The following is a 27,384-nucleotide window of genomic DNA, read 5'->3' on the forward strand; positions in this document are numbered from 1 at the left end:
ATGTATGTATGAGTGTGTAATAACAAATGTCACAAACTAAGTGTTTTAATAACATCTTTAAAAATAAATAGTGCCTTTCTCAAAACTGGCTACTTGTTTTCGGGCCTTTTTTTCAATTCGTCGCTCGTTTCAAGCTTCTTTTAAGTTTGCCTGCATTCCTTTTGAGCGTTAATTTTTTCTTTTTTTAAGTAAATGACCCAAATAATTCAAACTCTGGGCAATTTTTAAAGGTAGTCCAAATTTTTAGGGAAAATAGCACCAACTCCCTCCCATGTTTTGGAAATGTTTATGGTAGTCTAGTTTAATTTTTTTTTTAAAAAGTATATTAATTAAATCAAAATAAAAACAAAAAAAATAAAAAATTAAGTTGTTGGCTATAGAATTCGTTGTAGCCGATAATTCCAGCGAGAAGTAGTAAGAAACCTATCGTTGGATGGGGAGGGAGTCACCAGCCGTCGTAGCCGACAATTCCAACGAGAAGGTGGAAACTATCAGGCAGAAACCTATCGTTGGATGGGAAGGACCCACCAGCGATTGGAGTCCATAATCATACAGAGAGAGAGAGAGAGAGAAAGAGAGGAGAAGAAGAAGAAGAAGATGGAGGAGGAATGAAGTGAATCGGATAAGATGAAAGAAAAAGATTAAATCCATAAAGAAGATGAAGAGAAGAAAGAAAAATCAAAAGAAGAAAATGATACGGAATACATTATCAACTCGCATTTGCCATTTTCTTTTTCTGTTGCATCTATCCATTCTTCTTCTTCTTCTTATTCTTTTCGCTTTACCACCTCTGTTCTAGAACCCGTCCCCAATGAATTTTGCGTCATCGGCAACATGTTCTAAGGGATTATTTTTTTTTATATTTTTTTTTGTCGCTTTTATTTTGGCTTAATTAACATAATCATATTGATTAATTTAACAAAGTAATAAATGGGATGTCTCATGTCTTAAACAAAAAAAAAAAATTAAATTAAATTACAGAGATTGTTAAAAACATCTTAAAATCACAAAAGTATCTTAGCCAATGACCCAAACTCAAAACTATAGGAGATAATGAGTGCATTTTTCCCAAATTTTAATTTTATTAACTAATTTAGGGAGAGTGTTTTGTGATATTAATTGATTATCTTGTAATAAATGTTAATAATTTATTGAGTGCACATACACTCCTTGAAAGATACACATATCTGAATTTTGGAAAAGTGCTTCATATTTTAGAGTAACAACCATATACGTGAATCAAAATTGGACAAGGAACCAAGGAAAGAAAATGACTACCAAGGTTGCTTTTTTCTTTTTTGGCATGATGACCTTTAGAACCAATTAAACAGTCAGCACAAAATCTGATAAATCTAGGAAGTTGCTTGGAAACTCTCTACAGATGGGTGAATGAATAGATTTGAATTTTTCGTGGCCTTTAATAGAAATAGAGCACAACAAGAGTGTTCAACCAAGTCGAGCAACAATAAATTACAAACTATAAAACGTACTTAATTACTACCAAATCCCAACTACCAGACAAAAATGTAACCACAAACTGGGCATCAAGCAAAAAGTAAACAACTTGAGCGCACTGAAGGCTCACACCATACCCGTTTCAAGTCAGAAAGAGCTGCGCCGCGGTCTCTCCTCAGCAACATTCACTCTGATTGCCCTGCCTCCCAAGCTCTGCTACACCCACCCCACCCCCCATTAAACAGATTTATTATAGTTAGAGATACTCTTGAACTGAATTTGCAACAAACAAAAAGTGCTGCGAATGAAAATGGAAGCATCTTTGTTTCTTTTTCTTTTATTTTATTTTTTCTTTTCCATCCCCCATCCCCCCGACTAAGTTTTCTTTAGGGATGGGGGAAGAGAAGAAATAGCACGAATACATAAAATGTAGTAACTGGAAGCAAATTAAGGAGCATGGAAAGCGTATTGTATTACCTGTCCGTCAAGGCTTGCAATTGCATCATTCAATTCAGCCTCAGTCGACATTGTTATGAAACCGAAACCTCGTGAACGGCCAGTCTCTCTATCATAAATGACCCGAGCTTCCATCACCTTACCATGTTCACTGAAAACCTGTTCAAGGCGTGCATTATCCACATCCCATGGCAAGTTACCGACATAGAGTCTATATCTTGATTCAAACGCACGAGGTGGGCGCTCTGGCCGTGCTCCTCTAGGAGCAGCCTTGTTCACAGTCAAAAGCCTTCCATTTAAATCCTGTTTGAAATGCAAAAACATGTCTCAAGAAACAAATCAAACCATAAAATTAAAGATCAAAATCATATGGCCTATTGAGCATTCACATATTTCTGAAAAAGCAACTCCCTAAAAAAAACAAAGAAAGAAAGAAAAAGAAATGCAACACCATCCAGGTCCATCAAGGGAGATTATGAGGTTTTTGTGTATTGGGGCAGATGATGACTTCTGGTTCACTAAAATATCAAAGCCCTAGGTAACAAATGAAGAGGAACACGAAGAGAGAAAAATAGCCCTAGGTAACAAATGAAGAGGAACACGAAGAGAGAAAAATAACCTCGAGCACTTTACTAAAATGATCGAATAAATTAACCACTTACAAGAGAGACCGTGAGCTGCTTATATATGCAGTTCACTGAACAATAACAGAGGCACTGCCTCACACTTACACTCAGCAATAACAACCACAATACAAACTACTACACAATTAATCATAAATCATAACAACAACAAATCTATCATTACAAAACATTAGATGCTTCCACACTCCCCTTCAAACCAGACTCCATAGATGATGAGAACTTGATTTTGGATAACACTGCAGCGATTTTGGAACCAGCACACACAGGAAACAACTTTATCCCAAGCTTTTTACATAAAAACCCAAACCAGTCTTTAGGTAGTCATTTAGTGAGAATATCAGCCACTTGATCAAATGTTGGAACATATCTAATTTCTACTTCACCACATTCAACCTTCTCACACACAAAATGAACATCAATCTCAACATGCTTTGTTCGAGAATGGAAGACCGGATTCTCAGCCATGCTCTTAGCAGCCAGATTATCACTCCACACTGTTGGAGTAAGTACACATGGATATCCCAATTCCACAAACAATGATTTCAACCACATCAATTATGTCACTCCAAGGGCAACAACTCGATACTCAGCCTCTCTAACAGATCTAGCAACAACCGATTGTTTCTTGAACCCCCACACAATAAGATTTCGTCCAAAATATACATAAAAACCACTAGTAGATCTTCTAATAACCTTGCAATCAGCATAATCTGCATCAGTATAAACCACTAAAGACAAATCATCCAGTGAGGAAGTGAAGACCAAACCCACGCCAACAGTGCCTTTAAGATACCAAAGCAGCCTCTTACAAGCTAACTAGTGTTAAGACTTAGGATTAGACAGAAATTGGCTCAACTTATTTACTGTAAATGCTATATCCAGCCAAGTGTAGGTAAGGTATTGCAGTGAACCAATGAGAGTTTTATACAAGGAAGGATTAGAGAAGGGATCCCCGTCAGCAGTTAATGAAACCCCAGCAGCCATAGGTGTATCACATGGCCTACACTCTTGCATAGCAGTCTTTTTCAACAAATCAACAACATACTTGGACTAAGTGAGATAAAGGCCACTGCCATCTCTATAGGTCTCAAACCCTAGAAAATAATTCACAGAACTTAGGGTCTTAAGAGCAAAATATGTGTCCAAATCACGAATACAAGAACTAAGTGCTATTGAATCCAACCCAATAAGTATATCATCAACATAGACTAGAACAAAAAGCACATAACTGGCTGTCTGTTTGATAAACAAAGACGCATCCGATATAGCTCTCACAAAACCCCAACTTTGCAAAGCAGCCCTTAGCTTTGTATACCAAGCTCAAAGGGCTTGCTTGAGCCCATAAAGTGACTTATTCAAGTGACACACGAGTAGGAGACCGAGGATCTACAAACCCTTCAGGTTGAGCCATGAAACTAGTTTCAGTCAAGTCCCCATTAAGAAATGCATTATTAGCATCTACTTGTTGTATGTCCCAACCAAAAGTTACTGCTAAAGAGAATAGAATTCTAATAGTTGGAGCCTTAACGACTGGGCTAAAAGTCTCTGCATAATCCACTCAAAGAGTTTGAAGAAAACCTTTGGCCACCAACCTAGCCTTATACTTTAGAATTGACCTATCAGCATTGTATTTCACTCGGAAAACCCATTTGCAGCCAATTAAGTTCATATCCTTTGAAAAGGAACCAAGTCCCAACTATTATTCCTTTGCAAGGCTGTGTACTCTTCTTCCATGGCCTTAACTCATCGTGAGTCTAAACGAGCCTCACGAACTGAACTAGGTACAAGATTACTCACTAAGGCATGAGGAGAAGAGGTTACAAGTTGTTTGGCTTTAAGTCTTGTAAGCATATGAACAGAGAAAGCTGAAGCAGCCTTGAACTTAGGTAAGGTAGATTTAGAAGCTGGTGGCTAAGTGGGCAAAGATTGCAATGCAGGGGAAGTGGTTGGAGTTGTGACATGAGAACTGGTGGAGATAGAATGAGACAAAACAAGAGCTGAAGATGGAGACTGTGCTACTTGAGGACACATTGAAGAAGTAAGAGAAGGAATAATGAGTTGAAGAAAAGCAGTTGAATACCTTGAGGAAGTTGACACTGTTTTAGATATAGAAGTTGGAAACAAAATAGGAAAAGGAAACTCACTGGCATTGAATTGCACATGCCTAGATACATACACTCTCCTTGATGGATGCAAGCACTTATAGCTAGTCAGAGCATGACTATATCCAATAAAAATACACTTGGTAGAATGGAAACCGAACTTGTGCTTGTTATAAGGACGAAGATAGGAAAAACAAGCACAACCAAAAGGTTGTAGCAAACGATAATTAGGTGGCTTTTGATATAACAATTCAAAGGGTGTGTTAAACTTGATAGGTGAAGCAGGTAGCAAATTTATTAAATGAACAGTTGTCTAGAAAGCTTCCACCCAAAATTTTAAAGGCATTTGGGCATGAGATAACAAGATTATGCCCATTTTTGCTATATGTCTATGCTTTCTCTTAGCCACACCATTTTGTTGATAAGTGTGTGGGCATGTAAATCGAGACTAAATGCCATTAGCATGAAGATAAGATAAGAAGGCTTGAAATCCCCCCCCCCCCCCGGGTTAGTTTGTAAGGCTCTAAGCTTAGTTTGGTATTGAAGTTCAACAAACTTATGAAAGATAGTAAAAACTGACAAGGCATCAGATTTAAGTTTTAAGGGGTAAAGCCAAGTGTATCTAGTGCATGCATCCACAAAGATTATGTAGTATCTAAAAGCTTTAATAGACATAACAGCAGCAGGTCCCCATAGGTAGACCAATTCTAACGGTTAAGTAGTAGTAATTTCACAGCTAGAAAAAGGAAGTCGACTCAATTTGTCAATCTTACAAGTCACAAAAAGACAAATCTGAGATTGAACAAGTCACACCAGTTTTATTCAATACGGACTTTAGTACATTCAAGGATGGGTGTCCCAATCTAGTATGCCACTGCTGGCAGTCATTGGTGTTTTGAGCAATACTCACAAAATTTGACAGCTCATGACTAAATGAGTTTTGTCTATTACATGAATTTTGTCTATTACTTGTATTCAAAGAAGAAGAAGTAGAATCAATAGATGAAGGTGCTAGGGATTGGGCAGAATTGCTGCTGACAATAGCACAAGATGCTAAAAGCAATCGATACAGCCCATCCTTAAGGTGTCCCCGAAATAGCACCAGCCTGGTAACTTTGTCCTTAATCAAACAAACATCCGAATAAAACTCACCCACAACATTATGATCACAAGTTAATTGTAAAACACTAAGTAAATTTTTCTTCATACTTGGAACATAAATAAAATTGGGAACTGAAAGAATTGAAGTAGGTTTAAGTTGAGTACATAAATGACTAGTACCAACATGAGTAATACGCAGTTTCTTACCATTACCTATGGCCACTTTATCTCCACCATTGTAAGGACTATGAAATGATAGATTGCTTAGGTTTGAGGTAATGTGATTGGTTACCCCTGAATCAATAAAGCAAGAGGGATCTGAAAAGAAAGACTAAGAAGCAAAATTATCAGAAGAAGGTTAAGGTTTAGGGAAGCTGCCATAGCGAGAACCTTGTATGGAACCTGTCTCACTCGTGTAGGCTCCATTAGAATCACTAAAGAAGGCCATATAAGCTCTGAAATTGAACTGATTTCCACCATTAGGTCTGCCAAAACCTTGATTAGACACTCGCTGAAAATTCTTATCAAACCGGTGATAACACTTGTATACAAAATGCCCTGACTTCCCACACAACTAATAATAGATCCATCTATTAGATGCTCTACCCCAGCCTCTCCCTCCTCTATTCATGTAACAATTTCCTCTCTGAGAATAACTTCCTCTATTATTACCAAAACCATCACTATTCCATGTAGGAAATGATGCAACATTTGCATGCATGGTCGAGGTCATAGAATCAAAACTTATTGAATGTGATGAATTCTTAACTGATAGCCTTTGTTCATGCATTAAAAGCAAGTATTGAACCTTCTCCAAATCAATGCCATCCATCTGATATATAATTAGGCTCACAACAGTTTCATAGTCTTGATCTAGTCCGTTTAGTATAGCAAGCAACAAATCTTTGTCAGTCAATAGTTCTCCTATAGCTGCTAGAGCGTGGCTGATCATCTTAATTTTAAGGATGTAATCATTTATAGAAAGTTCATCCTTATTAATTGACCTTAGCTTTTGCTTCAATTGAAAGGACTTAATTATAGTTTGACGTGCATAAAGATTTTCCAAAGAAAGCCATACCTTAGCAAATGATTCACAGTGAATCACTTGCACTAAAACTTCTTCGCCAATGGTAGAGAAGAGTCATCCCAGCAAGAGCTAATCTGACCGGATCTAGCTCAAGTATTCTGGATTAATCACAACGTCTTCTCCTTCTGGATCAGACAGACATTTCAATGGAAGAGGTGTTTTATTGAGAAACGAACTAGATCAAAAGCTCAAATTGTAGCGAGAATTTGAGCCTTCTAAAATATATAATTACTGGAATCGAGCTTTATAGGAATAAAGCTAAAAGTCTTAACAACCGCTGAGAAATCATATTAAGAAGTGGAAGACAAGAACAAGGAGAATCGAGGAAAAGGAGAGGAGGATGAACTGAGAATAGGATTAAAGGCCATTAGAGGAGAGCAAGCTAGCTCTGATACCATGTAACAAAGCCCTAGGGCACAAATGAAGAAGAACAAGAAGAGAGAAAAATAACCTCAAGCACTTTACTGAATATATGCAGTTCACTGAACAATAAGAGAGGCACTACCTCACACTTACACTCGGCAATAACAACCGCAATACAAACTACTACACAATTAATCATAAATCACAACAGCAACAAATCTATCATTACAAAGCATTAGATGCTTCCACACAGACTTGATGTCATGAATCTTCAGATTTGGGCAAGCAGATATTTTTGCGTACCTTGATTGGGTAATGATTTCTGTTCATGCATTATCTTTGAAAATGTGTACAACCTTTCTGTCATTTTTCCATTTTTGAGTATTTTCATTCAGGGAGAATACAACAAACAAATATGACTGCCATTGATCAACAATGTGATGGGAAAATCTTAGAAGTATTAAGATAATATAATTGTTAGGAACTAATGCAGATAACAGCAGCTATAGTATATTGAGTTTATTTATCAGTTTCAACCTATACATTATAAATATATTCTCCAAACTTAAAGCGGTTAGTGAAGTTATATTTCAGTTTCACTTCATAAGTTTTATGGAGATGAAACTCAAAAATAAAATACATACATATATATATATATATACACAGAATAAAGTATACGTGCTCAAGGTGCTGCTAACTGCATTAATACAGTTTTGCAAGAAGAAAAATAAGTTTGTGTTAGTATGTCCCTACCTTAAGACTTAAGAGTCCTATATTACAGTATATTTTGCAGTTACCAATGTTATATTATCCACACGTCTTCTATCCGAGTATGTCATACTTCAACTAAGGTTTTGAATGCATAATTTGAATACATGGGGAAAGAATCATACTAGGTCTCATAAGTATGTTAGAAAGGATTTGGCATTTTGGTCCTCAGTGAAATAAACATCTCTCTAAATGATTTGACAAACTACATGGTATAGTCACAAAAATAAACTAAGAAGCACCAGTATGGATTTAGAAACAGATGTGGAAATGGACATGGGATGCGCTAATTTGAAAAAAATAAGAATTCAGATGTGGCAATAATATATCAAAAAGACCACACGATTATAATTTTTGTTTATAATGTTTATGAATATAATAGCAAAAAAGACTAAAATTTTGAAAAAAGTGCCAATAATCCACTAAAAATATGCCATTCCATCTTATAATTATTATCATATTTGTAAATATTGGAAGCATACACTGATATAGCAAAAATATACAACTGAATCCATAATAATGATAATAAAAAAAAGTTAAATACACTCAACTTATACAAGGTGGGAAAAAACAATTTTTGTAGGAGTAATAACTAAGCCATTAGTTATGCTTTCTATTATTTTACCCAGAAACTTGTTGTGTTTGTAGACTTTATTGAGAGAAAATTTCAAAGACCATATTGAAATTCCGCTCAGTCCATAGGCATGTTCATTGTGTGTCCAATTCATGGATGCCCATGTAGTACACAAGAAGTGTCAAAATATGAAAGTAACAATAAAAAATATTCCCACCCGCCAGTTAGCTTGTTTGATCTTGATGCATATGCTGACATGTGATGTGTGAGGAATATTCATGTCTGATACATGTTGGATATAAATAAATTATCCAAAATGAAGTGTCTATGCTTCTGAGATGACAAATAAAGGATTCAAGCCAAATTCAAGATTCACGATACATAGTTTAGTAAAATATTAGATGTACCTATTTGAGCTCATCCCTAGCTTGAACGAAGCACACACATTATAATTGAGTAGTAAATACGTGCCCACAAAGGGGGGAAAAAAAACTCAGTATCTGACTCAGGTTGACTCTTCTGCAACCCTCTACCTGACTTTCAAATACTTCTATATTTGGGGAAAAAAACCATAGTCAGCATCTTGTTCGAAGACATTGTAGACTTGATACTTTCTGTTAAGCTCAAACTTGATGGAAAACTTAATGGCACGGTCATGGATATAGATGCATGAAGGTCTATAATTTATATAGCTGCTCCTATCTAGTGGGATTAAGGTTTGGGGTTATTGTTATTCAAAACTTCCATGAGAAAACTACTTATTTTGACTAGGACAGTATTGCAGCAATTCTAGTGTAGTATATATTAATATCAAATACAAGGTGGGCATGAACTTCTAACTAACAACCAAGTTTGTTCTATCTATCTGTTTGTTGATCCAGCAATTCAGACACCCAGAATTCCACCACCTATATTGCATGGTGCTAAATCTTTAATCTTCAGATACACAGATACATATACAAAGTTGGGTAATAGTGTGTCCCACACTTGAGAAGTTAAAATGGTGTGTTTTATATGATATCCTACAATTAATGGTGTAATTATATAGAAATATAATTAAAATTAGAGAAAACTTAGAAAAAGAGGGTGTCCCTAATACATGAGGCTTCCTGTTTTGAGAGAGTTAAGGTAGGGGTCAATATAATTCTGTTATATTCAAAGGCCACTAAAAATTAAGAATTTAAGCCCCCGTTCAGTTTCAGAAAACATTTTCTAGTTTTTGATCCACTTTTATAACTAAAGATGTCCTCACATTTTATGTTTCAAAAAGTCATAGCATTCATTTTCAGAAAATTTAGAAAACTGAGTTTTCTATTTTCTAATGGGAGTTAATTATTAAATAGAAAGTTGGAGTTGAAAAAACAGAAATTTTTTCTACAACCGAACAGGACCTAAGTGTCTAATTTGGATGATGGTATAAGACAAATATCTTGTAACTTTACCTTTGTCGTACCTTGTGAACATTGGCCACAAGGAAAAATAGAAAAATCTGTGTAACACAGTTCACTCACTGAAGTCCACAAATCAAAATTTACGACAATAGCTAGTTACAAGTCAACTTCGAAACTGATGAATCAAATTGTTTCAACATTCAAATATTGCAGTTCTAATTATTTTCATTTGGTAGGCCTCACATTTGTTCATGTAGTAACAATTATGCCATTTCCTTCATTTTGGATACTCTTAGTAGTCAGCTCCATTATTTACAAAAAGGTCTGTGTTCAGCAAATTGAATTGGTTTATTTTACTACAGATGAGATTTTCATGTATTGTCTCAATTTATTGGTTATTGTTGGTAATTGTGATGGCATGGTATATACAGAAGTTTGCTTGACCCTAGTGAACCAATGGTTCATAAAGAGCTACATATCAGTTAAAGGCCCCTTTTGGGGTTGTGGCACATCTCATGCCTTTTAAAACCCTATCATATGTGTTGAAAAATAAAGATGCAACAACCAATCCTAAAGGATTGAGGAGATGATCCGTGGATAAGATGAGAAGAATGAGAGGAGGAGGATAATTGAGTTATCTTCAAGCTGATATTATATATCTTGTGTATTATTATTTGTAGATTAGTTAGAATGATTTTATCTTGTAATCTTGTGCTAGAATTTAGGAGTTTATCTAGTAACTAAAATTTAGGAGATAAGTTTGTATCAAACTAGGAGTCTTGTATATTTAATTCTAGCTGCTAATGGAGAAAAGGTGCGATAGTTTCATTAATCTATCGGATTTCTTCATGGTATCAAAGCTCGGTTTCAAGTTTCTGTGGCCACCAATTATTTAGAGTTCTAATTGTAAAAGAACTCTTTAACTTGCGCCATAGCTGATGATCAAACAGCCAGTATGGGGACCTCTATCCCTCTTCCAACAAAGAGCAGTCCAGTCCCTACAACTTCGTCACATTCTTCCACAGCCTTTGATAGATTTTCCCAACAGATTACTTTACACAAGCTGAATGGAACCAACTCCCGAGAGTGGTCCCAATCAATTATGCTTGTGATTAAAGGAAGAGAGAAGGTAGGCTATCTAACCGGAGAAATCATAAAGCCTAGCTAAGATTCAACAGCATATGGAGTATGGGAAATTGAGAATGCCATTGTCATGGCATGGCTAGTGAATTCAATGGAGCCAAAGGTAGGAAGAACTTACCTCTTCTACAAAATAGCAAGCGAGATTTGGAATGCGGTTCGAGAGATCTATTCAGATCTTGAGAATACCGCTCAAAGCTTCCAAGTTCGATCCACCATTCAATCAACAAAGCAAGGTAACAACACGATAACTGAGTATTACAATACCTTGACTGAATTATGACAAGAGATTGATCTCTTTCATGAGATCACATGGGAATACTCGGCTAATGGAAGGAAGTATAACAAGATGGTGGAGAAAGAAAGGATATTTGACTTCTTGCATGGTCTAAATTCAGATTTGGATGAGGTAAGAGGACGATTGCTTGGGATTAAGCCCTTTCCCTCTATGAAAGAAGTGTTTGCCAAAGTAAGAAGGGAGGAGAGTAGGAAGAAAGTGATGTTACCTAGTGGTTCAGCAAACGAAGGAATGTTACAAAGTTCTTCCTTAAACATATCTCGTGGCCGGTCATCTATTACGGTTAAGGGAGTGATACAGCGAGATAGGCAATGGTGTGACCATTGTAACAAGCCCTATCACACTAGGGACACCTATTGGAAGTTGCACGAAAAACCAGCCAATTGGGAACTGAGGAACCAGCAAAAAGGAGTGCAGTCTGCCTATATGGTGGAATCTGAAAAAGGGAATTCAACACCAATCTCTTTAACCTCAGATCAACTAGAAGCCCTCCAACAGTTGCTGAATCAAACCAAGATGCAGAAGACAACCGAAAGTATGGACAGCAACAGCAATCAAGTGGCATCCTTAGCTAAACAAGGTAAGATCAGTCACTATTTGTTCTCCAAAAGGCTGACCACAGGTGTTTGGATTATAGATACTAGAGCATCAGATCACATGACAGGTGATCTTAAAATTCTATCCAATTTTAAATCTTGTGATCAGAATATTACTGTATTTATGGCTAATAGAACTAATACTTTAGTCCAAGGAAGGAGCACAACTTATGTAACAGGGCTAAGATTAGAGTTAGTTCTTTATGTGTCAAATTTGAGATGTAACTTGCTGTCAATAAGCAAGATTACTCAGGATAATGACAATTCAATGATATTCTCTTCTTCCCATTGTGTTTTTCAGGACAAATCTTCAGGGAGGACAATTGGCAAAGCTGAAGAGAAGGGAGGTCTATATCAAATCGCCAATCTTGATTACCAAAAGGAGTGTAGGTCATTTGTTCAATCCTCTTTAGTTGCAGTTTCAGAATCTGATTTAATGTTATGGCATCAAAGATTAGGACACCCTAGCTTTGAGTATCTTAGAGTCTTGTACCCTTCAATTTCTATCAATAAAATTCAGGATTTCTATTGTGAACATTGCATTCTTGCAAAACAAACTAAGAGCACTCATCCGAAACAGTCCTACAAACCATCTCAGACATTTCATTTAGTCCACAATAACATTTGGGGACCAACCAGACTTTCAAATCTAACACTCGGTGGTTCATTGGTTTGCTAGGTCTTCCTCATGAAAGATAAATCTGAAACCTATATGGTTTTCAAACGATTTCATCTCATGGTTAAAAATATTTTCCAAACTTCCATTCATATTTTAAGAAGTGACAATAGTCGAGAATACTTCTCAAATGACTTTAACCATTATCTAAATGAGCATGGTATTGTTCACCAAAGCTCTTGCCCATACAATTCATAACAAAATGGAGCAACCGAGAGGAAGAACCGGCACTTACTTGAGACAGCTAGGGCTCTTATATTCACTCAATCAGTTCTCAATTCTTATTGGGGAGAGGTTGTTCTTACAACATCCTATCTCATAAATCGTCTTCTTTCAAAGACCTTAAACTATAAAACTCCCTTAAATGTCTTCCTTGAAGCTTTCCCCCACTAGGCCTTAAACACTCTTGTTCCTAAGGTCTTCAGGTGTACCTCCTTTGTATATCAAAACTAGTTAAATCCATCCAAGCTTGACCCAAAAGCACTCAAATGTGTGTTTGTTAGATACTCTCCTACCCAACAAGGCTATAAGTGCTATAACGTGTGTTTGTTATTTCTTGTGATGTCTCTTTTCTCGAGAATCAACCGTTCTTCCATAACACCACTCAAAATGAAAATCCAATCCACAATTGGAGTACAGTCATCTATGTGCCTCTCAATCCCCTTACTAGTCTTCCATCTACTAAAGCTCATCAGCCTAGACCTACCCATTCTCCAACATCCATCTCCCCATTTCTATATCATCAAGGGGAGGAGAAAGAGGAGACTGAAATCCAGCAAGGTGATCAAGACCTGACTAAACCTCTAAAGGTCTATTCCAGAAGACCTAAAGCTATTGCTCTTCAGCCAACCAATCTGTCCAACTTGGAGGTAAGTCCAAACAAGACAGTTGATACTGATGTCAATATACAACAATAGCTTGCTAATGACCTAAGTGTCCCAATTGCGTTGAGGAAAGGTAGAAGGATGTGCACCAAGCATCCTATTAATGATTTCATCGGGTACTCAAAACTATCTCCTTTAAGGCATTTACTTTCAGTTTAGATAGTGTAGCTATCCCTAGAAATTTTTATCAAGCATTGCAGGATGAAAACTAGAAAATGACAATTATAGAAGAAATGGCAGCCTTGGAGAAAAATGGTACATGGGAAATTATGGATCTTCCGGAGGGAAAGAAGGCAGTTGGTAGCAAGTGGGTATTCACTCTAAAGTATAAATTAGATGGAAGTCTAGAAAGGTGTAAGGCAAGGCTTGTAGCCCAAGGATTTACTCAAACTCAAGGTTTGGATTATGAAGAAACGTTTGCTCCCGTGGCCAAACTCAACTCAATTCAGATTCTACTATTCTTAGCAGTAAACCTGGATTGGAAACTGCACCAATTAGGCATAAAAAATGCCTTTCTAAACGGAGATTTAGAAGAGGAGATTTACATGAGGATACCACCGGGGTTTGAGAAAGACAATACAAGAGATAAGGTATGCAAATTAAAAAAATCCTTATACGGCTTAAAGCAATCACCTAGAGCTTGGTTTAAAAGATTTAGTGATACTCTACACAAGTTGGGATATAAACAGGGACAAGCGGATCACACAATCTTTACAAAAATCAAGGAGGATGGAAGGAGAACAATTCTAATAGTTTATGTGGATGATATCATTATCACGGGAGATGATAACCAAGAAATTGAGAAACTAAAATAATAGTTAAGGCATGCCTTTGAAGTAAAAGAACTGGGGGGAACTGCAATACTTTCTTGGTTTGGAAATTGCAATAAGTAAGAATGGCATTTTTATATCCCAAAGAAAGTACACTCTTGACTTGCTAAAAGAGACGGGTAAACTAGGGTGTAAACCAGCAAGCACACCTCTAGAGCCTAACTAGAAGAACAGAGAAGGAAAAGAAGAGCATCCAGTGGACAAAGGCATGTACCAACGGTTGGTAGGCAAACTCATTTATTTGTCTCACACAAGGCCGGATATTACCGATGTTGTGGGTATTGTTAGCCAATTCATGCATTCACCAACTAGGAGGCACTTGGAAGTAGCCTATCACATCCTTAAATATCTTAAGGAAACACTAGGTAAGGGTCTACTATTTACAAAAAGTCGAGACAGAGGAATAATAGGCAATGTAGATTCTGATTGGGCAGGTGCTGTGGAAGATAGCAAATCCATATCTGACTATTGTACAAAATTATGGGGTAACTTGGTGACTTGCAGAGCAAGAAACAACAAGTGGTAGCTCGCAGCAGTGTGGAAAGGTTGTTAAAAGATTTGTCTATGCCGGTGTTATCTCTTAAGTTTGTTTATAGTGATAGCAAATCAGCTATCAACATTGTCAACAATCCGGTGCAGCATGACCGGATGAAGTATGTCCAAATTGATCGGCATTTTGTCAAACGGGAGCTAGAGGATGGCAACATTTAGCTGACTTATGTTCCAACAGAAGATCAATATGTAGATATTTTGACCAAAGCAATGGGAAAACAAGGTTTTAAATATATAAGAAGCAAGCTGGGAATATTTGATATATATTGCTCAACTTGAGGGGGGGTGTTGAAAGATAAAGATGCAACAACCAATCCTAAAGGATTGAGGAGATGATCCATGGATAAGATGAGAGGAATGAGAGGAGGATGAGTTATCCTCAAGCTGATATTATATGTCTCGTGTATTATTATTTGTAGATTAGTTAAAATTATTTTATCTTGTAATCTTGTGCTAGAATTTAGGAGTTTATCTAGTAGCTAAAATTTAGAAGATAAATTTGTATCAAACTAGGAGTCTTGTATATTTAATTTAGCTGCTAATGGAGAAAAAGTGCGATAGTTTCATTAATCTATCGGATTTCTTCAATATGCAAGGGACATGCGATAGTCTGAATACGATAAGTCTTATCTATTGTAAACTTGGTCACAAGAGTACAACAAAACATCACAACATCATAAAAAGTCTTCACTCTATTCTTATTCAGAAATTGTTGCTCACTTTCTCCCCAACCCCTGGTCTCTCCAGCAATTGCTTACGTCTCTCCCTCCATGACTAGCAATATTGACATCTAACTCCCTCCCTCCAGTGGAAAGAGTTATACTCCAGCTTAGAGTTGAAATTATCCTAACATCACTTTCACGAGTTGACTCAGCAGAAAACCCTTATTTCTACTTTTATGAGTTTGAAACGCAGCAAGGGTAAAGGTGCAAAATATGCGCCTAGTAGCAGGAGCGTCATATACTAGGTTTTCATCCACACATATACATAATGTAAAAGGAATAAGCACAAGGAAATGCACAAAGAACTCACATAGCGATCGAACATTTCCACGGCCTTCTCAGCTTCTTCAACTGTGCTCATTGTCACAAACCCAAACCCGCGACTCTGATCAGTCTCCCTGTTGTATATAACCTACAAACACAGCAACAAAACCTATCAACGTCAAAAACCTAGCTAAAGCCCAAAAATTCACACAACTTCAAGAAGAGACACAAAATTGAACTAGAATGGGACCGAATTTCACCTCAGCAATCTCCACGACCCCGGCCTGCTCGAACAGATGGGCCAATTTCTCACTATCCACATCGTACGACAAATTCCCGACAAAAACCTTAGCCTCCTCGGGCGGTTCCTGGAACGGCTCCTCGGCGCCAACAAACCCTTCCTCGCCGACCGCCTCTACGGCGGCGCCTTCATTGCTTTCCCCTTCCCATTCCGATTCGCCGGCATCCGTGTCAGCAACCTCTTGGTTGTCCCAGCCGAATTCTTGCCCCTCTTGTTCGTCAAGGACAACTGTGTTGTTGTTTTCTTCTTGTTGAGCCCAGTCCGAGGTTTGGGCGACGGAGGACACCGTGGAGGGGAAATGGGTCCTTTTCTTGAGGGAGAGAGAAGGCAGAGATGGCGAAGAACGATAGGAAGAAAGGTAGAGTTTGATGGGTTTGGGTTTTATGGAGAGAGAAGAAGGGTGTGGGGTTTTGGTGGTGAAGATTGACGGAAGTGAAATTGGGTAGCCATTGGCCATGGCTAAGGACTTGGATAGCGGTTTAGCAACACAAGCCATGGCACTACAGAGAGAGCGAGAGAGAGAGGATAAGGGAGTGGCGAGAGATGGAGATAGAGGGAAAGGGTGAAAGGCAGAACGGCGGACGGTCCACAATATAAATAAGGGTAATTTTATTTTAAAATAAATAAAAATTAGATTACAAACGTCATGGGATGGGATTGGAAGGCAGCCTTTCCTTCCAGCTATTTTATTTTTATTATCATTATTATTACTTAGATATACATATTTCGCACCACCAATCTTCTCCTACCATCTCTGCAGACACTTTTACTTAAAACATGTTTAATGTTCAATTTTTAATTTTGCATGAGCTTTATTTGCCAAAATTTAACAATATCGAAAGTAAAATATCTTTTCCCTCTTCAAAAATAGATTAAAAAAAAAAAAAAAGAAGAACCATTATACTTGTTTAATAAAAAAAAAATAAATAAATCTCTTTGTAAAAGTATAATTTATCTGAAAAAAATCTCATATACCAAAACTTCAACTTAGAAAAACAAAATTATCAAACCTCTTGACATCATAGAACATGGTACGTAGTGTACCATTACCATATGCCATGTAAAACAACCTCAAGTGCTCTACATTTCTAAAAATAACTTGAAACCCTTCTAACACTAAAAAGAAACAACACTTTCTTTCTTTTAAACTCGATCTCTTCCATATCCACCATACAGTATCTTGGGGTTGTGCTCGAGTAGGCTTCAAAGTGACCACAATCTAAAACATTAACTTCATTTTATATCCTATAGAAAGCTTGTCGATGTACTTCAAAATTTCGATTGCTTCCCTTAAATTGTACATCTCAAGAAGTCCCCCTGGAAAAAACTCAAGACCATTATTAGAGACCTAAACATAAAATTATTTTCTAGATTTAGAGCATTGACAAGTAACCAAGAGAATTAATCCAACTAAGAAACAAGAGGCAGCCAAATATTCATTAACCATAATAGAAGATATTGTGAAAATTTCACACTATAGAAGAGACTTGTACAATTCCTCATTTAGGCACTCTTAAAATAGACCATGTAAGTTGGAACATATAATATCATATATGGACCTTGCAATCAACTGGCTACAGGTCAAACACAAGAAGGTCGAGAGAGAGAGTCATTGAACAGATGTTGTTTATGCGAAGATGAGATGGATCTCACACGAAATTGAGTGGATCATCGGGCCCAAAATTGCCAAAAAATCGTATTTCTTGTTAATTCAAAAGAATTTCATTCAAATTCAACAATTCTATTTGATATATCGACTAGTTTATAGGTTTTATTCAGTATTTTAGAGTTTATTAATATAATGGGTTAAGAGTTATACTCAACTTTATAAAAGAGGCAAGTTCTTCTAGGCAACCTTATCGAAATTCAAATGCAATTATGAATCTAAAAAACAAATCCTTAAAACCTTAATCCATCAATGTTATAACAATATCCGTACGGTTGAATAGTTACCCAATATGAAGGCCATTCCAGGGTTCGCCGGTGAAATAGAAATAGCGAGTTATAAGCTAAACGATGCCGAGCGAGGCGCAATAAGAGGATGCCTAACGCCGCCCAAAATCATCAAGCTGAAGAAAATCGGCATCTACTGCAGCGAGTTCTGGTGCCCTCTCTGCCATCAATCACCGTACCATTTGGAAAGCCATCGGAAATTGAGGAAGCAGTAGAGAACGACGCATCCTCATTCTCTCGGCAGCAACTCCACTCCGGCCATACTTTCTGGCGAAGTCTTGACCTCAGAGACGGTCTGGACGAGCCTTCGGCAATTCTTTAGTTCCATCACTGACAAATGATCCCATCCCTTATAAAAAATATAAGGCGTTTGTGGTCGCGTCTTCTATCTTTCTTTCCATGGCATCATTCATCGAGTGTGGGTGTGTGTGTGTCAATGCCATGACAAGACTTTACCAATTCTTCTTACATATATCTTGGTAAAAATAAGAACTTTTCTAGGAAATAATAACAATATAAGAAATAGTTCAATTTAAATATCTTGTAATTAATTATAAAAACGTATTGATCTTAATTTCCACAAGTCATCCAATTAATTAGATAACCCTAACAAAGCTAAGAAATGGAACACTTTTAACTTTTATGTTAAGCACAAGGAACATAAATGATATATACGCCTCAACCATCTATGAACCTTACCCACTGAGACATGCTTGGAATCCCCCCATTAACAACAGTGAGCAAGTAATACCCAGCCGGTGCAACATTCGGAGATGGAGGAGCCTCCACCACTACATTCACCCACCCATCTTCATCCCTATCCATATTCCTGCTGCACCTTAGCATTATCATCCTCTGGTTCATCGAAAATGAGTGGGTGGCGAACGGCGGCGCATAGGCTTTCACCGCCACCACGCCCGGCGTCCTCCCCAGCCAAAATTTCACTATGAACTCTTCTCCATACCCAATACTCTCTGCACCATTTTCATGTCCTACGGACACGTTTCCAGGTCTTCTGTGGTCGAATTGTGGATCCATGTAATCTGGAACAAATGCCTCCAGCCTCAGTTCTGTCGGGTACTTGACCTCCCGAAATTTGTATTTGTTATGGGGGTTGCCACCGGCCACAAGAACCTTCCGTCGGGAAGAATGACGGCAGAAGAATGGTACAATCTGGCTATTTCGGTTGATTTAAGGATCGAAAACCTTCTTCCTGGTTTTCTCCTTTGTTTGTAAAGGTAAGGCTGGAGTGAAGGGCTTGTCGTACTGTTGTATCCTGCGCAGCCGCGGTTAGCGCCGTTTATAATCAGTACATCGCCGGTTGGGAGGATCAGCATGTCGTTTAATAGGCGTGGTCTTGGCATGTTCTCCATCTTCCACTCGTTCGCTTCCCCGGTGATCACCATTCTTCCGCAAGATCTTAATCCCTTAAGGTACCTGTTAGAAATATAAACTTAAATTTCAGGTTAGAATTAGAGAGGTTATTTCAAAAAGTGCGTGGCATAAGAGAATAAAGAGTAGTCTTCACATAAAAAGTGAGTGGAGTGGAGGAGAGCTTCTTTTAATAAAATATTCCTCTCCCTCCAACTGTAGTACTACGTACCTGCCTTCTCTGGCCGCCTCGTAAGCTCCCTGCGCTGCACCGCCGCACACCATGACTTCAACCTCGGCGAAGCCATTGGCATGGTCTAGAGGAAGCAGTACCGACGAACCGGTGCTCGGGTAGTTCCTGGATCCGCCTCCAGGAATCCGAGGGAAGGTTTTGACCACCTTGTTTCTTCTATAGTTCAAAAGGATTGAATCCCTGTTGGCAAAAATGAACAAATTCCCATCCGAGGAGAGGTGAAGGAATGGATAGAGATTCTGACCTTTCTCCTTTCTACTATAAGTTTCCCTCAAAAAGGGAAGGTTATAAGACTTGTGCCCAAAAGACAACTTGGGCACAAACTCATAGCTGAACGCTCTTCTTCCACCAACAACGATAATCCTATTGTTCTCAGAAAGTATCTGATTGGAAGCATACCATCGTTGAGCAGAAAGCAGCGCCTTGGATTGCCTCTAATCACAGTGGCCATTTCCACACGGCTCAAAGTATCGAATTCTCCGGCCGCCATTTCCGTACCCACCGGTCTGGAGAAGAGTCCCATTGCTCAAGAAGGTGCCGGAGGAGCACCAGATGTCGGTTTCAAGCCTGAGAGGGCGAACTCGGTTCTTCGAGACGTCGTACTCTAGGGAATGGGCGTAGCAAGACGGATCCGCCAAGTCTTTCCGGCTCTGCCTGCACCTCTTTCCGGTGTACCGCCGCAGGAGCCGGTAGCCGGAAGGTCCAGAACCCGTTTGATCATATAATATCACGGTGTTGTAATGGGTCAATGCCATGTGCATGGCCACGACGCCAGTATTGTTCATGAGGAGCTGCCATTGCCCTTTAGGCTCTCTGACTGGAACGCCAAAACTAACACAGTAAAGCGGTGATAAAAGGAGAGCAATGGTCTCCAATTTGGAGATTAAAGAGAACATTTTTGGTTGCTTCATGTTAATGTTAGTGACAAATATCATTATTATTATATAAAGGCGAAGTTTTGAATCCGGTTACTGAGCGAGTCACGCTTTCAAGGTTGGCGCCGAAAGATTACAAGAATTCGGTACATATCCAGAAAGTTCTCCGAAGCAATCGACAATGAGTCTGAGATGAATTTTCCTTCAAAGAAAGAGCTGGCAGAGACATATTTCACTGGCACAACTGGTAGGAAAAGTCTAGAACGCCCGATGGGCTTGCGGAGCTCCTTACGGAAAAGGGATAAATTTATTCTTTTGTCCCTTTTCTATAAGGAGTTCGATAAGTTAGTCGAGTCCTATTTATCTTTTTGCTCTCTTTTTGTGGGGCATTCGATAAGTTCATCGGGCCTCGGAGAGCGACTCAATTGTTTATTTTGAATAAAGGGGATTGTATTGTATAAATTTGGAAGTGTACCACCTTGAGTCCACTCAATCCACGTAAATTAATTGCACGTGGTCCATATATATTTCTACTTATAATAATATAAAATTTGCATGCATGTTCCCATTTTGTGGGCTTTTTGCTTTTATAAAATTTCACCATTTATGAAAAAATATAAAACAGGTAAAAGTCTAGTTGCACTGTTTGGATAGTGAAATTTAGTCACAGTAAAAAAATAATAATATAAACAAATAAAATTAACTCCTTATTTATTGGCTTAATCTTTAGATAAGATATGATTAATAAACTAAAGATGTGTTTGATTGCATTATTTAGAATTTAATTCTAGGTAATATTTCCTAGAAAACAAAAATCACCCCACTCTCTTGAAAAATGAATTTTATGGAAAGAAATTTTAAGTGCTTGTACCATATATATTTTTTTATAAAAAAATTAAGAGTGTTTGATTATTTTCATAAAAAATGTGTAATAATTACATATTTTTTATAATAAATGTGTGCAATCAAACACACTTAGAGTTTCATCTCCACAATATTCATCAAACCTTATAACACATGTAACACAAAAAGACATATATTATTAATCACAATTCCATAACATATTTAGTAAGAATGCCAACTATCACAATAATTTCAGGAGTGTAGTAGTTACAAGTGACAAACCACTCATTGTTATTCTTGCAGTGAGCCCAAGCTAGCGCAACTGACACGAATGGTGTTGCCGGAAACAATTTGCTTATAATGCTGGCACTCTGCTCCTTCCTCTTCGCAACAATCATTGGTATCGCGAACATAATATTGATCCTTATCCAGCTATCATTTTACTCCATATGTAAAGATACAACGATAAATTTATTTGATAGAAAATATTGTCACCAAATCATCTGAGTTTATAAGAAAAAAAATAATCAAAGGGTGCAAAAAAATCTCCTTGCAAACACTTTAATATTTAAGTCATACACTAAAATGATAAAAGTTGTATTAAAACCAGTATTAGAGATGTACCTTTTTTAGAATAAATATTTGTCTATTTATAAATGGGCATGTAGGAATTCGAAATAATTAAGAATTAAAATTCTTACAAATAACGTCTATATTGATTTTTCCTAACTTTATTAGAATTAAAATTCTTATAAATAACGCCTATCTTGACTTTTCTTAACATTGTTAGGATTAACATTCTTACAAATAATGTCTATCTTGACTTTTCTTAACATTGTTAGGATTAATATTCTTACAGATAACTTCTATCTTGACTTTTCCTAACCTTGCTAAGATTAAAAAAATTTCAAATAATATATATCTTTTATAGATGATATTTATCTTCTCAAAGAAATTTTTTAATGTCAGAGTTATTTAGTTTGCATATTGCGTGGGACCTTTTCTCGTACGATAAAATTTACACTTTTATCCCAAAATCTATTTTAAATTTTTATATTTTTATGAGTTTTTGTCTATGAGACAACATGTTCATTTGAAAAGCCAAGGTCCAAGGAAAGCACATCTAAATTGCAAAAGCTTATATTAAAGCATGGAATACACCAGAACAGTCTAGGGCTTTTTATTCAAAAAATTAAAATGCAAAAGCTTAAGAATAGTTCGAAGCACATAAAAAGCAAGAATGATCCTAAAATTTAAAATGCCAAAAATAGAAATAAAGTCAGGTCATAATACAATCTACTATTTCCTACAAAAAAAATTCAAATGAAAGAATGGAGAACAATTGACGTGTCATGAAAAATTCTAAAATAAAATAATTAATAAATTAAAATAAAAAGACAGGCCAAGCCTAGCAATTGGCCGTGGCAAACGGTTGAGGCAGAGATGGCTACAACACCACCAGCTTGTGGCATGTGCTTGCGATTGATGACTGCAACAGAGGGACGCAGCAAATGGCTTAGGCAGCTACAGCCTGAGGCAAGTGCCAACTGCTCAGGGGTGGAGCCAATAAATTTTTTCAATGAGGGCGTCGTTACTGCTCACTAATTAAGTGAAGCATGGGTTTAGGCGAGACGAGCGATGGAGCAAGAAAGAGTCAAAGAGGCAGCGATTGACCATCGAGCGATATGAAGGGACAAAGGGGCGAGCCAGTGAGGACTAGTCTGAGGCCGAGGTGGCAATGTCGACAAGTGACAAAGCGAGAGAGTCAAGAAAGGCAGCAAGCGAAAGTGAGGCAAGTGACCGAGGGGAAAGTAGGCAAGGGCGAGGTGGCGGCCGGTGAGGGCAAGCCATGCACAACGATCGACCTAGGGCAAGATGGCGAGAGACAGCGATCGAGGAGGGTAGGTGAGGCAAGCAAGTTAGTAACGATCCAACCGAGGCATGGAGGCCTGAGCGAGTGAGAGTGAGAGATAGGCAGCCTGTAGCTGGCAACGAGAGAAAGAGACAGGCTGTAACGCCCCGTTCTTCTCGAAGCGTTTCTTACCCCGACGTTTATTAATTAATAATTACTTTATCAATTCTACCTCATATATATATATATTTTTTTTTCTTTCTCTCATTCTCCTCATTGGGGTAACCATAGCTAATAGCGGAAGCATGATAGATCATAACCTAATACTTAACAAGCTTTTAACATCAGAATCGTAGATTCATATTCATAATAAAATCATAACATCATTCTCAAACGTACTAGTGTTTAAACATAATCATGATCATCCCTTAATATTACATGTCGAAATATCATAATCCACATCATGGATAACATAGCAAGACATAAACATGACAAGTTATATGCATAACCGATACATTTACGCACTTCAACGAGTGTCATCACATGCCTTCATTTCTGCTATAACTTCCATCTGGAACATTAAATATTCCAGGGGCATCGCCCAATTAGATGATCGGCCATCTAAGTAAGAGTATAATATTCATGAATAAATGTAAATGCATAATGTCCTGTCATTTGGCCTATTTGAGCCGATGGGCATCCATATTTCATATGCCACTTACCATTTTTACGACCAGTTATTTCCAGGCCAAGGTGTATGAGTGCACCCTTAGTAAAGCAGCGATACCCACCCGTACTCTCAAACATATGCGATGCATGAGCAACGATGAATTACATGTGAACATATACATATCATCATCATATTATGTAAATGCATCTATGTGACATACGCACACATCATTTCATGTCAACATGTCGAAACATACTTTGAAACATACATCGTATTTAACATATAAGCATACTATCAAATTATATGGTACATTTTAGAAATTACCTTTCATAGACAATTTAGGTTTAAGAAATACTAGCTTACCTTTTAAATCGGCTTAAGTCTCGAGAAATGTGCTTTAATATCAAAAATGTGATTACCTCGACTTTCGCACCAGACTTCTAGTTATATTCAAACTTTAATCTCAATAATCCCTAGACATCATATTTATTCAAGGGATATCAAAACTTATTTTCCTCAAAATTTTCACAATCGCTCAAATTTCTCCCCATTATTTCCTCAATAATTCCAAAATAAATACTTTCCCAAGCATTTTTTTTTTAATTTTTCTCCACGACAATTCATAAAACAACATTTCTAATCTTCTAAAATTTTATGGGAATTTTCCATAATTTTCTCCTATTTTTCTTCTATTTTCCAAGGATTCATTTTTTCTCAAAAATTACCAAATAAATATTTCCTTCCATATTCTCCATAAATTTCTCCCATAATAATTCATAAAATAAAACACCTAATTTTTTATTTTTTTTTGGGGGGGGGGGGAATTTTTTCAAAAACTTAAATAATAAGAAAATATTATCAACCTCCATCTATTTGGGATATTTTACACTTACCTTGTAACACTTTCTTCAAGCTTGTATGTGTCCAAATTTCTCTTTCTTACTGTTTCCTCCCAAATCTCTTTCACAATCTTAATTTTTCTCACAATCTCTTTCTTTCTTTCTTTTTCAAATTTCTCTCTCACTCTCAAACCTTTCTCTTTATAATTTAAGTCCTCTAATCTTTCAAGTTTTCTCTATTTATAGAAGGTTGAATTAAGTTTGGCATAATTGTAGTGACCCACTATCTTTAATTATTTTATCACATTTCTTAATTATTTTCTACTAAATCTCACCCATATTTTTTAATTATTTCTCCACACCCTATTTTGTCTACCACATTTCTCAATTATTTCACCCATTATCTTTGATTATTTGTCAACACCCTACTTTATCTCCCACATTTCTCAATTATTTCACCCATTATCTTTAATTATTTTGTCAGCTTCTTAATTATTTTTCACTAAATCACATCTATAATCTTTAATTATTTGTCCACACTTTATTTTGTTTTCCACATTTCTCAATTATTTCACCCATTATTTTTAATTATTTTGTCACACCTTACTTTGTCTCCAACATTTCTCAATTATTCCACCCATTATCTTTAATTATTTTGTCACATTAATTATTTTTCATTAAATCCTCTTTTGAATAGATTATTCTTTCATTTAATTCATTAATTTTAAGTCCACTTTCTTAGCCTACTAATTCTATGTAACAACACATAGGAAATTTGGGCGTGTTATGCCTTAAGAAATTTGGGTATTATATTTTTTTTTAATTACACTACTCCTGAAATTCCCTAAGACGTATCTAGTGCTTGACAAAATATTTTATACACTAGAAATAATACAATCGTATAAAGCGGAAGCTGAATTGAACATGCTCATGGCATTACATAAATAACTGAACATGGCATTTATTACAAAGTTAATACATAAGCTTCTGAAAATAAATTAAAATGTACATAATTCTTGAACTATTAATATTACAATATAACATGGCATATTTACTCGTTTCTTGACGTCTCGCGTCACTACACATCTTCAACCTCTGTATCATCACTGCAAATCCCAATTGGAACGTCGAATGTTCCAAGGGCGAACCTAAGTTAGATGATGAACCATCTAAGTAAGGGTACATTATGTTATATCATGTGTGTATGTAATGTCTTTCCTCGTAGGTGTCAACTGAACCCCTCATGCTACCTACTATTTTTGCGGTCACCTCTTTCGAAGCCGAGGTGTATGGGTGCACCCTTGGTAAAGTAGCGGTGCCAGTTCGTACTCCATACTACCTCAATGCGAGTGATCAATGATATCAACGTGTATTTATGCATTTCATAGTAATGTCATGTATGTAGTCTACGTGATGAGTACATATCAGAGTATGTCAATATGATAAAAGCATTCTCGAAGATAAACATTTATAACCGTACTAAGGTTGAAACCGTACACTTACTTCTAAGTTGCCTCAAAAAACGTGTCAGCTTCGAAAATCGTGTATTTCTCAATTTTCTTGCCCTCAAGGACTCCTAAAATATTAAATTTATTTTTCAGAATATTACTTTACTATTTTTTTATATTTTCTACAATTTCTCTTTATTTCTAAGCCTTATTTTTTAAAATTACATAATAATTATCTAGACTTTCATATAATCCAATTTCTCTTTACTAATATTCCTTAAATAATATTCCTAGCATTCTGGAATTTTCTTGGAATTTTTTAAATTAAATTCCTATTTTTCCTAATTTCCATAATAGCAAAACTATTTAAATAAATGATTAATTTAGCATTTTCCAGAATATTTTTCACAAAGCAAGACATAAACAAAATTCCAGATTTAATAGAAATTTTTACAAAATTTTATTTCTTTTATTTTTATTTTTCTTTATTTTCTTTCTTTTCTTTTCTTTTCTTATTTATTTATTTTTTTCTGGCGGGCGCGTGGAAGGCACACGCCTTCTTCCCACTTGCGGGCGCGTGCAACCACGCACCCGACTGGGTCGTCTTCTCCGGCGGCCTTCTTGCCAACGGCGACGCTGTCGGGCATCAAAGTTTTAAAAGAAGCTTCTCCTCCCCTCAATATCGACCTCCCGAACCCAATTTTGCCCTTAAAAATAAAAAAAATAACAGCAAATACCTCAAATCGTCGGTCGAAGCTTCGGCTCCGGCGAGGCGCGATTTTCTGGCGAGTGCTCGATCCTTCTTCTTCGCTACTCTGTTGGCCACCAAACGCTCCAGAAATGTTGCCCACGAAGTAAGGATCAAAAATCCACTCTCAAATTCTCTCAACACTGTCCCAAATGCCCAATCTATGAAGTAAAACTCTCGGATGAAGGGGGTTGCTCCAACGCGGCTATTTATAGCCGAAACCTCGCCGCGAAACGTCCAATCGAGGCAGCCACGTGCCCTAGAAGGCCATCCCGACGTCCTTTGGAGCATTTAAAACTCCCCTTACCTCTGGTGGCCGATTGCAAGC

The 27,384-nt window shown here is 37.0% G+C and overlaps 1 protein-coding gene and 1 pseudogene across 2 annotated transcripts; both read right to left on the bottom strand.

Annotated features, from left to right (window-relative positions):
- Positions 1 to 1,394: 1,394 nt before the first annotated feature.
- On the bottom strand, positions 1,395 to 16,779 carry LOC127795365 (28 kDa ribonucleoprotein, chloroplastic). 2 transcript variants are annotated; one of them, XM_052326993.1, is made up of 4 exons: positions 16,164 to 16,779; positions 15,950 to 16,051; positions 1,933 to 2,214; positions 1,395 to 1,668 (listed from the first exon to the last, which is right to left on the bottom strand). In XM_052326993.1, the coding sequence occupies exons 1-4, from the start codon at positions 16,698 to 16,700 to the stop codon at positions 1,603 to 1,605; spliced, it is 987 nt and encodes a 328-aa protein (XP_052182953.1). In that variant the 5' UTR covers positions 16,701 to 16,779; the 3' UTR covers positions 1,395 to 1,602. The 2 variants fall into 2 exon arrangements, with proteins under 2 accessions (XP_052182953.1, XP_052182952.1); XM_052326992.1 differs by having other exon boundaries at positions 1,395 to 1,671.
- Positions 16,780 to 18,741: 1,962 nt separating this feature from the next.
- Positions 18,742 to 20,692, bottom strand: LOC127794291 (aldehyde oxidase GLOX-like; annotated as a pseudogene).
- Between the last annotated feature and the right edge of the window lie 6,692 nt (positions 20,693 to 27,384).

This window comes from Diospyros lotus, chromosome 2 (assembly GCF_014633365.1).
Source record: "Diospyros lotus cultivar Yz01 chromosome 2, ASM1463336v1, whole genome shotgun sequence".
In the NCBI taxonomy this organism is placed as follows: domain Eukaryota; kingdom Viridiplantae; phylum Streptophyta; class Magnoliopsida; order Ericales; family Ebenaceae; genus Diospyros; species Diospyros lotus.